Genomic DNA, 12136 nt, shown 5'->3' on the forward strand with positions numbered 1-12136 from the left:
GTAGTAGGAGGACTCGCACACAATCACAAGTTGTTAGCCAATGAGCGTGTCCAGAAAATCCACATCTCTGTCACATAGACAGCCCAAAATTTACAATTTTATTCAATATAACCTGAAACAGAGGTTATGTCTAAGAATCATTTTCACACAGTCTTTGTAGCATTGGAAGTGCTCTTGCAACCACATATATCACCCCCTGGTGGCCATTAAAAAGAATGCAGGTTAAACGTACTTCGACATCGGCTTCACTTATCAGCTGTAGATATCTCAGTCACTCTGAGATGACTGGATTTTTAAAAAATTAAATTCTATCATGAATTTTATGATAGAATTTCATGTCTCTTCATCCAGAGACACCACAAACACACTGCATCCTGGAATTCAGCCTTTTCCTGCTATGAAGGCTCAAAAGACTTAAATACTGACCTGCAGCAAAGGTTGCACTTACTCTTAAATCTCCCTGGGTCATTTTGTTTGCAAACATGACGTAAAACAGTCGACAAAAGGATGAACAGTGACATTTTTTTTCCTGGCTTTCAAAAAGATGTCTACAGGTTGTACAGTGCAAATTACATTTAATATGAGCAGATGGGGGAAGTTCTCATCTACATTCAAACTGTTGCTGACAGACTGCAGCTAATGTAGAAAAGTTAAGATCAGTGTTTTGTGTAGCACATGTTTGATCAGCCAGACTTTTTACCTGGCTCTTAAGTTTAATCCATTCCTTACTAATGACTAAAAATGAGCTAAAAGGCAGCAACACATGTCCAAAAACATGTCCCAAAATAACACTCTGATGCCGCCTGAAGCAGGTGAAGGTGAAGCAGAGCCTGCATGCCCCAGTGTGTAGATGTCACTAACCCAGTGAGTCTGCACTTACAGCAAAGGAACAGTGTTTTAAATAAAGGTCAGCATCTTCCTTCAGTGATGTATGCTTCGTGACAGATGCCTGAGTATTTCAACAACAACAAAAAAAAAGTTCACATTCTGGCAATTTCAGTCTCTCCTATAGTGGAAGACGCTGTAGCCCAGCTCTATCAGTGCTCCACCCAGCAGCACCCACAGAGGGATGCAGACCACACTGATCCACACTTTTGTGTGCCCCTCCATGCGGGAGCACAGAGTCAGACAGAAGGCCAGCTTTAGCAGCAGGGCTGTTAGGTACCACAGCCTGCTCTTCAAGCTCTGCTCACCCTCCCTGGGGTCAAAGTCTGGCTTGCAGCGGCCTGCCATCTTCACTATCAGCATGAGGATGAGGATACTGTCAAAGGTCCAAACAGGGAGGAAGATTAGAAACCAATTCCAGTGGATTCTGGAGTCCAGCTTGAGGACCAGCAGAATCAAGAAGATCAGAGCAAATATCCATGAGAGGAGCACTCGCTGGGCCAGGGACATCTTCATCTGTGGAGGACTGGCACAGAGCCAGTGTCACCCACACCCAGAGAGACTGAAGAAGGTGAGGAGGAGGAGAAGCACAGTCAAGGTGATCTGAAAACACAGCAGAAGACAGCACAGGCCCGTCACTCCTTAATTATAAACACATGACTGAAAACTAGACCTCCCCCACTAGGAAGCAGACCCTCACGGGTCTTGTAGAGAAATCCATCTCCTGATACTTCCACTCAGTATTAAAGCAAACATGAAGCTAATGTATGTTAGCAAGCTGTAGCTAACTTGTAAAACTGACCCCACTGTTCGCAGTCTTACCGAGTTCAGCAGCAGAGTCAGTTCGATGTCTTTAACTCGGGGTTTCAACGACAAACTCTTCAAACGAAGACAAATACCAAAATAGCAGACAGACTGAAAACAGCGGCGAAGAAATGCGACAAAACGTTAGCTTTCAGCTACATACAGCCGACAGTTACCCTGCATTTCCGGTTAGTCCTTTCAAAACAAGTGCACGTCCTAAATAAAATTACATTTATAATTTTCAAAGCAAAACCGTGATTTTGTCAATCTGTTTTTGGATTGGGGCTTCACCCACTCATAGCAACCTAGTGGGGATCTAACCAAACAAATGCTTGATTTTTTATTTTATTTTAAAGGTCGACTTACTTGATTTCTTCCCTCCAGCAACTCAGCAAACACCATCTGCTGTGCTGATAAAGATTACATGATGTAGCTGAAAGGATTTAATAGTTCCAAGATTAACCCGAGGGGAGTTAACAATAAAACGAAAGCTGACTGACTTCAGCATTTCACTTATAAATATAAAATGTAAATAATGTGTTCTTCCTGGTCTTTTTGTTTGTTAGTTTTTTGTTTTATTGAAGTGGTACAGGTTTAAACTAGGGAGGGGGATTTCTACAATCTTGGTTACAACCTAGATTGCAAGTGGAACTTGCCTAAACATAAATAAATAAATAATTTAATTAAATAAATAAATAAATAATAATCCAGCTTCAGCTGCAGAGCCCGCCCCCCCCCCCCTTCCTAAAATCCAACATATGTGTTGTACAAAGGCAGAGCAGACATTTATTTCTAATAAAATGCTTTTTTAAAACAGAAGAAGATGCACCATGTTTTCTTTTTATATTCCTCAAATGCATTTATTTCTCTTTTACTGGGCTAGTATTACAAATTAATACAAAGTACAACTCCAGAGACATCATAGATTGTCAAAAAAGTAAAGTACAAAACGCTTGAGGTAAAACATCATTGAAAAAGATTCAGTTAAAAAGCCCTTATTAAAATTTAAGTTCTTTTCAAGGTAAATGCTCACTTTACAGCTTCTGGAAAAAAAATACAAATAAAAACAATGCAGTTTTATTTACAAGATAGTGGTGGTGCAAAATACAGTGTGTGAGACAACATTCAGTCAAAATCTTCATATCTTTGTTAAATGTAAACAATAAACATTGTCCTGTTCGCCAAAATGCCGTCACACTGATGTTTGCTCTGAAAAGACTCTACGAGCGCCGCTGACGCATGAGAGCAGAGGAGCTCATTACTACCCGGCAAAAAATATGAAACTGTTCGACATTACACATTTACAAAGCAAATCCACGAAATGGATTGTGTATGAAAGGTTTCTCTAGGTAACTGTGGCAGCTTTCTCCTCTGCAGAGATAAGAAAATCCTTATCATTTCAAATTTTACTCTTACTTAAGAGCACCTCTGTGGGGCAACGGATAAGTCTGATAACACTCCGTAGTTTTATTAGTTTTTATATTGTTGACAAAACCCATCAAGAAAATAAACAGTGTATCAGTCTGGGTGTGACTCTCACCTAAGCTCATTTATTCCTAGACCCAAGTCTTTAGAACCAAGTTACAGCAGAGACGTTATAGGAGCGACACTTTTCTGCAACAGCAAACATGGTGGTAAATGTATAACGTCGGGGGGGAAAAAACTTTTTAAAACAATTTATTATTTAACTAAACTTTTTATGCAGTTTTTAAGGTAATATTTCAAAATAACAGTCTAAAAGATGTGAGTCAATGGTGGCTATGAAATAGTGAGACTGCTCTGTGGTTTCACTTTACATATAATATAAGCCAACACTTCTGTAGTGCATAAAAGTAGAAATGCAAACAAAAGAAATAAGGAACGTTACAGTCCAAGTGTGTGGCTTACTGATATGTTCAAAAAACAATGGAGCACTTGTTCATAATCATCAATTCATTGCTCATTGTAGTCTTTTTAAGAGATTTTTTGTTGATAACAGTGAAAATGTGAAGTACCATCAGATGCATCCTCGAGTCCTTTAATAGCAGTACCACTTATCTAACAATCGTGTTTTTCTTGTTTTTAAGAATGAAAATTTCATTCAAAAGTGAAAGCACTTGGAAGGAACTAGTTAGGGAAACTTATCATACTTCAGCAAAAAACCCAAAGCTAAACAGTAAGATGGTACCCATTCAAAATGTACGATTTCTTGCCTCCAGAATAGGGGGGTGCATCCCTAAAGGCAACCACAGTTACACAGTGCTCTGCCTGCTCTCGTGGCTGAGGCTGAGCCCCATCACCTCTGAGGAGTGAGATGGGAAATCAATAAATATCCCGTCTGGGCCTGAGTCTGCAGACTCTAGCACTTGTCCAATTATGGTTTCAGGGCTGGATGATTCACTGGGCGGCGTAGAGGATGCTCCCTTACTGAGATCAGTCATTGTTGTTGTGGCCTCGGTGCCATGGAGAGCTCCTGAGGAATGAAGCGGGAGGATGGAGGGAGACAGCAGAGGCAAGTCCATGGCACTGGCTCCAGCTTGTACTATACCTATGAAGGAGATAATAGTGGATTATTAAGGTTTAGCATATAATGATGCTTCATAATAATCAACACAGTGAGGACTACAGTCGTACCGTTGAACTGAGAGCCCACACACAGTCTGTTGGAGGAGGAGCCAGACAGTTCTGATCCTGGGGCCAGGTCAGCATAGGCCAGTCCTTGCTCCTCCAGGCACGATGTAATCTCACAGGCCGAGTGACGCCGAATTCCTCCACTGCCAACCGAGTTGGCATCTGGGTCATACTCAGCCACTGGGGTCAGCAGCAAAGGAACATTGTAGCTCTTTGATCGTACCACGGGGTTTTTAGACGGTTGATCCGCTGACTTGGACCAGCCCCAAGGCTTCTCTGAAACACAAGAGGGAAAGATGGGAAGACGTTATTAAGCTTCACCAACCCTTCAACCCTGAAAACTGTTATTTTTATCCCGCTTCTGCCTCACCCAGAACATTGCAGTGAGCTTCAGCATCATCTCCAGAGTAAAGCCCATGGGTGCCCAAATAGGGCGAGACCACCTTCTGAATCAGTGACTCCAACCTCAGGTATTCCTCAGTCACACCACGCGGCTCATGGACCCCCTAAACACAGGCATTAAATTTTATATTTAGCACCATCATACTCACAGATCACCCCTGTGGGCTGTTGGTGCTTAAGTTTAGAAGAGGAAAAAAAACTGTGTGACAATAAAAATATATATTTGTTTGAATAATGTTTGGGTTGCATGACTAAAAACTAATGCATTAACACAGTATGTCACAACCAATAACCAGCAGATCAACTAATAATCAGTAAATTTTATGAAGATACGCCCAACTAAAAGTAATTTACTCAGAAACAACAGCAGTGTAGTACTTCTTTATCTTCATGAACACCTTCAGAATAATGCAATACAATTAAACCTTATCATTAATGTTAGAAACAAGCTGGGCCAAAAATGCACAACAGCAGGTGTTTGGAAACAAACTCAGACTCGGTGCTGAGCAGCACATAAGGAAGCCATGAGCTTGGCTTGATGCCTGCAGGCCTACCTGTAGGATGAGCAGCATTTGTGTAACAGAGGGAGGCACACGGGCCCGCGGGCGAGACAGGGCGTCCTCTAGCTTTACGCTGAGCACTATGGTGTTCCTGAAGTGCAGCAGGGCGAGCTGTCGGACAGAAGGCTCCTTACCCTGCGCGCAGAAAACAGCAGACAGACTGAGCATCGATTCAATAAAGGGCTAGGACGGAGATCAGACTCTTGAGATGCTCGCCTACCTGAACCGGGTGGAAGATGGCCTGCAGCATTGAGAGAACATCACAGAAGAAGAAGTCCCAGGTCTCTGCCAGAGAGTCAAGTAACTTCTGGCCTGCATGGATCCCAAAGGAACATGCTCGAAGCTGAATTAAGCTGATTTCCAGTGAGATATGCTAATTTCTATTTATTTATTAATTTCAAGATTGCCTACCTTCATAGAATCTTATTTTGTCCCGCAGGATGACCATGCCTTTCGTTAGCAGCTGATTCTGTGAAAAGAAGCCAGTAATTATGAATCACTGTAGAACTGCTCTCCAATTCCCGTCTCAAAGAGCTCTGAATTTAATACATCTGAAATAAACGTCCTGTTTTCTTTAATGTGCATTACCTGAAGGTATTCTGTGAAGAAGGACCCCAGCTCAGTCTTTAAAAGATGTCTGAGGAAAAGGGACAAATGAATAAATACAGTTAGAAAGATAATAAGTGGTGTTGGGCTAATTATGTGTTTATAACTTTGTAAAAACAGTGCTTGGCAGCCATGTTATGTTCAGATCCGTCTGTGTAGTTATAGAAAAATGTGTCAACCTCCTTGTGACTTTTCTATACATATGTTTACCCAGCTATAATGGAAGCGGATACAAGTGATGGGTCTGGTTCAGAAAGATAATGAGATATCTGACGTGACCACATGACTCCCCAAGCCTACATGCTGTACACTACACACACAAACAAACCCGTTCACGAGAAAACATTCAGTCAACACATACAGCACACACGGTAATTACAACGATTACAGCACAAAATGACATCAACGGTCTAAAATAAGGAAGTTTTCTGAGAGCAGTGTTTGTGTGCGAGTGAGTGAGTCAGTGAGTGGGTGAGTGTGGCTGTTTACACTCACCGGACACCCTCATTAAGAACGTAAAGTTCATTATCCGCCAAGCCCTTCTTTTGGAAGACTGCTATCACAGCATTATGGATGCTGCAACATAACACACACACGAGCTGGTGTAAATTAAGAATCTCCACACACATTTAAACACTACCTTTGTCATATCTTGTGTACCTGTTCCAGGTGGCGTTGGCTCCTGCCCTCTTCTGCTTCTCCCCTCGGTCCTCCGGCGAACTTTTCTCACTCTTCCCCAGCTCACTGAGGCTGGGAGAGCTCATCAACTTCAGCCGGTGCAGAGTCCTCATGAGGCAAATGTAAAGGGAGAGAGACAGAGTATTCTAAGTACAGGACGGGAGAGAAAGAAGGTCAGCCGATGAGCCGACACATACAGAGACACACAGAGAGGAAACACGAGGAGGCTGTAGCTGTAGGAGGAAGGGAGGAGAACATAAAAGGAGAGAGTATGCACAGGAAAAAACCCAAAACATAACAAGCACAATGACAATACAAAGAGCAACCAGTGATAGAGGAGGAGAGATAAAGGACAGAATGATGCATGGTGAGATGGAAGCGGCACATTAAGAGCAGGATGGGTGGAGCTCAGCCGAGAGGTGGGCCACAGTGTCGCTGTACTGCCTGTCTCAGAACAGCAAAAAACAATAGCACGCACATGCTCGGGTAGAAGGGGGGGGGCGTGCAAGCTCTTCCTCCCTCCCTGGCTCTCTGTCGGTACAATACAGCTATTGATGCAAACAAATATTTATGCAGAGCACAGATACCAGAAGGAACTGCATGGTAAGCAGCCGGGGCTTTGTGAATATTACTGTACGCAGATGAGGTGGAGGAGGAAGTCGTCCGGCTTTTAAACAACAGCAGAAACAGTGATAGGAAGCACGGACACAATACAGAACAATAAAAGAGGCTTTTCCTGCTCTCCCACAGCTGGTGGCGAGTGCAGCAGGATAAAAGTAAAAAGTAGCACAATATGTGAGACAGGAGCTTGACCAATATTAGATTTCTTATCTTCTTCTTTTTTTCTTTTTTTTTGTTGCTGTGGGGTCAGATGAGAAGATTGATATCATATTTTTAACCACTGAAGCTAAATATGCAGCTACAGCCAGGAGTTGATTAACGTACTGCAGAGATATGAACATATGAAGATATATAGATATGAAGGGGGAAGGGGGGGGGGGGGGTGATTGCATCTTATCAAAAAACAAGGAATGCATTTACAAGTTTAAACTTATTTTGGATTTTTTTCTAATCAGGGTCAGAAATCTACATATATTCCCTTAAATTTTTAATAAGTGGTGCTAAAGGTTCTACAGTGTTTTTTAACTTTAAAAAAAGCCAAGGCCTGTTAACTTCCTGTTAGTTGTTATGATTACATATTTGGAGGAGTAAAGCTTAAGTTTTCAAACCTAAGAACACAGAAATAGCTGTCAAGCATGGTGGTGATAGCATCATGCTGCGGGGTTGGTTTGCTGCCAGTGGTACTGGCAGTGGTAGTTTAAATGAACCAGTTTAAATGAACTATACGAATTCTGCTAAGAAGAGTGATCTAACATCCAGGCATTGTTATGCCAGAAGCTTGTTGACAGCTACCAAAAGCATCTGGTCAAGGTGCAACTTGTTAAGAGACATTTAATCAAATATTAGTGAGGGAGTATACATGTATTTGAGTGTGTATGTATACTTTTTGCCTTAGAGAAAATAGTCCTTAAAGATGTATGGTGTATCATTCCAACCTAGAAAAAGTTCAAAGAAATTAAAATTCTAAAATTACTGTGACATTCGTGTCCATGATGAGTGTTTGTAAACTTCTCTGCACAACTGAAGGTTTTGGCGTCTCTAATTTAGAAATCATCTGTTACCACCCTCAAAAAAAATCCACAAACCTCAGTGTGAGCAGTTTCATGTAGGAACTACACCTGCCAGCAAAGGAAGCACGTGTGCTGCACATTAAGATTACAGCTCAGTGAAGGGAAACACTGATGTTTCCATCTTGTAATGCTGTCAGAAGTACCAGCTCTGGGTGAACCCCCCCCCCTTTAAGAGGCACAATTCCCAAAATGTAATGTAATTCGCGTATACCTAAAATTTAAGTGCATGTTTTAACACATTCATCAATCTAAAATATCCTAAAAGTTTTTAAAAAGAGAGAGAGAGACAGAAAACACTGTTTGCATATTTTTAGGAGGACCTGGTGAAAAAGAAGAAATGATGAGTTCAAACCCACGCAGTCCTGAAACTCTCTGCTGACAACACAGCAGTAAACAACAGAGCCCCCCCTTTCACACCCACACACATGAAGACAGAAAACATGGAAAGCAGAGTGCACAAACGAATGAGGTGCCCATACATGAGGAAATGAGTCAATTAAACATCCCACCAGGACATCATTACCATTAGACCAGCATGTGTTTCAGCTGGTTAATGAAATCTTCTGGGACAGACATGGTGTGATTTCTTTTTTCTTTTTGTAAATGCTTATAAATATTTAATGCATTTTCCAGGAGGCTGCACGCTGTGAAATGCTAAGCCCAGGAACTGAGACTCACCTCCTGATTGGATGCTCATTGCTGCTGTCCAAATCCGGGCTCGGAGGAGGGGGCGAGAAGGTGCTGAAGTTGAGCGACAGGGGTCGAGGGGAGGGCCGGGAGGCGTGCCTCCGCCGCAGTCCATCAAGCATCTGAAGTTTGCGTAAAAGTGGAAATGTCAACAAAAGCTAGCAGGAGGGATTAAAATTGGATCAAGGAGCTGTGTGAGGCATCGATGAGAAATGTCTCAAGTGCAGTCATGAGCCATCTCCGCCCTTTACTTTGAGAGAGCAAGTCAAGCAGGGAACATTAAAGCGGTATAAGAGACACAACACAGTAAAGCGAAATTCACGGTCAAAGGGGTACAGGATAAAAATCAAACCCCACATCTGAGACTTCCTCACAATGAGCGCTTTCTCTTTCTTTATTCTCTACCTGACTGTCAGTTCAAAACCACAGAGGAGTGTTTTGCAATCAAAGCTGGGCTGACCTCCAGGGTTTGCACACGCATTACATCAGAGGAAAGAGAAAAGAGAAGTGCATGTGTGTACACGCATCAGTCTGCGCCAGTTATTCCTGTAAAAGCGTTACAGTTGCTCTCAGTTTGGGTGTCTCCCTATAGAAACGTACTGTACAAAGTAAAGCACCATCCCCTGGTCAGAGGGGAGAACAGCAGTCTGGGTTGTCACTCTACAGACAAAAGAGCCAACACTAGCCTCAACATGTAAAGCACAAAGAGAGGGGGGTGCCTCGTGTGTTTTCAGAAGAACCGGCCGTGCAGTTTAATTAGAGTAAGATCACATCTGAGTCAGCAGCGCTGGCTGCTCACTGTCTACCCGGAATGCCATGCCACGCCAGTCTGGGCATTTCTGCTTTTGTTCACCCCTCCTCCTTGGCTTGTCTTTTAGGGGCGATTCCAATAAGATCGATGCCTCTTTAAAAAATTCAGAAAAATTATCCGTATGAACATAAATTTATTTTCTGCTGTATGGATCTCTCCCCGTGCTTCCGAGCTGAGCCATTCCACATCATACGGCCATTGAATCGGCCAGACACGCAATCAACAGTCCACGTTTATCCTACTGGGAGGAATGCACCGCCAGTCGTGCGTACGTGGATGTTTTATGTTTTTAAAAACCTGTGCACAGAACACAATGAAGCAAAGTGCCCCGGTAAACAAAGCCACCGTGTAACGAACACATGCAGATGCTGCATTTGGTCCACCTTTGGATAAAAACTGTATCATAATGGCCACAAAGTTGCCGTATGTCATGCGCCTCTGCCCGCCCACTGTAGCCCGCACTCACCGTTCCTGATCCTGTCGTGTAGCTCCTGCTGGGATGAAACGGTCATGTAGTGCTGAGGGGAAGTGTTTACTGTCCGGGTTCATCAGCGGCTGCCTCCTGTTCTGTTACCCGCCGGTCTGCGCACCCTCACGGGCATCGGGGTGCGGGCGGGCGGGCGGTGGAAAGGTCCGACCTGCGGGGACTCATTCAGTAAGAAGCCAGAAGAAAGAACCGCCGCTTGCTCGCTCCGGCTCGCCCCCGCTTTGTTTTGACGAGATGCAAACGCGAAACCTGGACGCGTGGACGCGGCCACGAGCAGCACGTGCACGTGCGTCCGTGGTTATAGCTGTATGTAAGCGGGAGGGGATAACTCCAATGGGAAACAAGAATAATGGCAGAGTTTAATTCCGGAGGGATGATTTTATTATTATTAAGACGAAGACTGTAAGGATTAACACACAAACCGGGGGAACACTAATACGCAAACAGTGTGCTAACACTGCAGTGCACAGGTGTGCAGTCAGTGGTGAGAAAGGCCTTGCTTTGCAATATGGCCATAAACAGAAGATAGTAAACACAGTTTCCAGCTCTGACCCAAATCCACGCAGTTGCACACAGGGGGAGCCTTACCATCTGTGAGTGCAGATGCGTGTGTTCTCCGGATAATCCCCTTTTTCCGTGGATGAGATGTTAAAAAAAAATAAGGGTGGGGGTGTGGGGGCAGTCTTGTGGGAAACTGTAAGGAATAAATTTTGTTTTCTGTCTGCAGTGCAAAAATCCTGGCACTCCTATACATGTGACAGAAAATGGCTCTTGTTGGATCAAAGAGGTGCGTTATAACTTATAACACGGTGCGTTTAGCTCAGATTGTTAATAAAAGGGAGATTGTATTGTCCCATACAATCCCACGAGATTTAGTGCAAACACACACCAGCCTGATCAGCCTGCTATTCCAGCTAAAACAGGGAAAACAGGTAGAGATCTAGAGCTCTTGCAGATATTTAATTAACTGCACAAGGAAGACTAAACAACAAATGCAAAACCTTTAGCTTCTGTTAAAATTTTAACTGCATTAATCAAATCTCTCATAGCTACTTACATTCTTTTGCAAATCTCCTCTGAGGTCACTTTAGTGTCTGTGGATCAGAGCTTGTTGAAATAGAGGTTTGGCGAACGGAAAATGTTCCCTGTGTGCAGAATCCAAACCTGTTTAACCGCTTGCATGCGGTTTGCATGCTGTTATATGCAGGCTTTGTGTGTCCATGATAGCCGATTGAGTTCTGAAGCTTGCATTATGTTTTTTATTTTATTATAAAGCTGTTTTCCCTACAGTGCTATTGTAGTCATTTCATTATTTATTTTAAAGCTTGGAATCATTACAGATAAACAGTCCACAAGGCACACAAACCAGACAAGGGCCAGCGTAAAAGATCATATCAAAAGCAGTGAAAAGTCTCCCCTCTAATAACCTCGTGTTGTAAACACTGTTTTATTATGGAATAACGAATATAATGATTTCAAAGATTAATTAAGGAACTCAAAACCAGTGTCTGTAGAGACCTTGACCTGAGGATGTGAGGTGAAAGAATGTGCCTCTAGCCACACCCTACGGGTAGTATCACCTGCCTTTGTCTCTTCTGCACACCAGTTCCAGTCATTAGATGGGGCATACTCAAACATAAATATTATTAGATATTTACAATGAAATATGCATTTAAGCCCACCTCGTCATTTTCTATATCTAGCCCTCTGAGAGGAAATATGACTTTCATGGCGCATCGTTTATGTTTCAGTGGATGTATATTTTTTTTAAACTATCATAAATAAAATAAAAATTAAATAGTTGATTCTGCCTTTAAAATATATAAGTTAATAATTAAATTTTGCATGTAAACCCAGTAACCCCTAGATTTCAGTTACTTGTTTATTTTCCAATAGGCGTGAAGGCATCATAAGC

The 12136-nt window shown here is 42.7% G+C and overlaps 2 protein-coding genes across 2 annotated transcripts; both read right to left on the reverse strand.

The window, feature by feature from the left end:
* Nucleotides 1-77: 77 nt before the first annotated feature.
* tmem60 (transmembrane protein 60) lies at nt 78-1891 on the reverse strand. Its single transcript, XM_085411969.1, has 2 exons — nt 1708-1891; nt 78-1488 (listed from the first exon to the last, which is right to left on the reverse strand). Exon 2 carries the CDS (start codon nt 1399-1401, stop codon nt 997-999), a length of 405 nt encoding a protein of 134 aa, XP_085268095.1. The 5' UTR covers nt 1402-1488; nt 1708-1891; the 3' UTR covers nt 78-996.
* A 631-nt stretch (nt 1892-2522) lies between these two features.
* prr5a (proline rich 5a (renal)) lies at nt 2523-10827 on the reverse strand. Its single transcript, XM_085411960.1, has 12 exons — nt 10810-10827; nt 10201-10372; nt 8915-9045; nt 6528-6653; nt 6363-6443; nt 5850-5898; nt 5673-5730; nt 5482-5573; nt 5256-5396; nt 4670-4805; nt 4303-4575; nt 2523-4216 (listed from the first exon to the last, which is right to left on the reverse strand). The coding sequence occupies exons 3-12, from the start codon at nt 9043-9045 to the stop codon at nt 3921-3923; spliced, it is 1383 nt and encodes a 460-aa protein (XP_085268086.1). The 5' UTR covers nt 10201-10372; nt 10810-10827; the 3' UTR covers nt 2523-3920.
* Nucleotides 10828-12136: the final 1309 nt, after the last annotated feature.

Source organism: Rhamphochromis longiceps, linkage group LG7, assembly GCF_057381845.1.
Source record: "Rhamphochromis longiceps isolate RC_006_pf linkage group LG7, R_longiceps_female_GT1.1, whole genome shotgun sequence".
NCBI classification, from domain to species: Eukaryota; Metazoa; Chordata; class Actinopteri; order Cichliformes; family Cichlidae; genus Rhamphochromis; species Rhamphochromis longiceps.

Excerpts from the sequence above, each read along its gene's own strand:
- tmem60 (XM_085411969.1), bottom strand. The coding sequence starts at position 1,401 with ATGAAGATGTCCCTGGCCCAGCGAGTGCTCCTCTCATGGATATTTGCT.
- prr5a (XM_085411960.1), bottom strand. The coding sequence starts at position 9,045 with ATGCTTGATGGACTGCGGCGGAGGCACGCCTCCCGGCCCTCCCCTCGA. Across the intron at positions 5,731-5,849 it reads TCTTCACAGAATACCTTCAG|AATCAGCTGCTAACGAAAGG; the intron begins GTAATGCACATT and ends TTCTTTTCACAG. Across the intron at positions 4,576-4,669 it reads AGCTCACTGCAATGTTCTGG|AGAAGCCTTGGGGCTGGTCC; the intron begins GTGAGGCAGAAG and ends CTTGTGTTTCAG.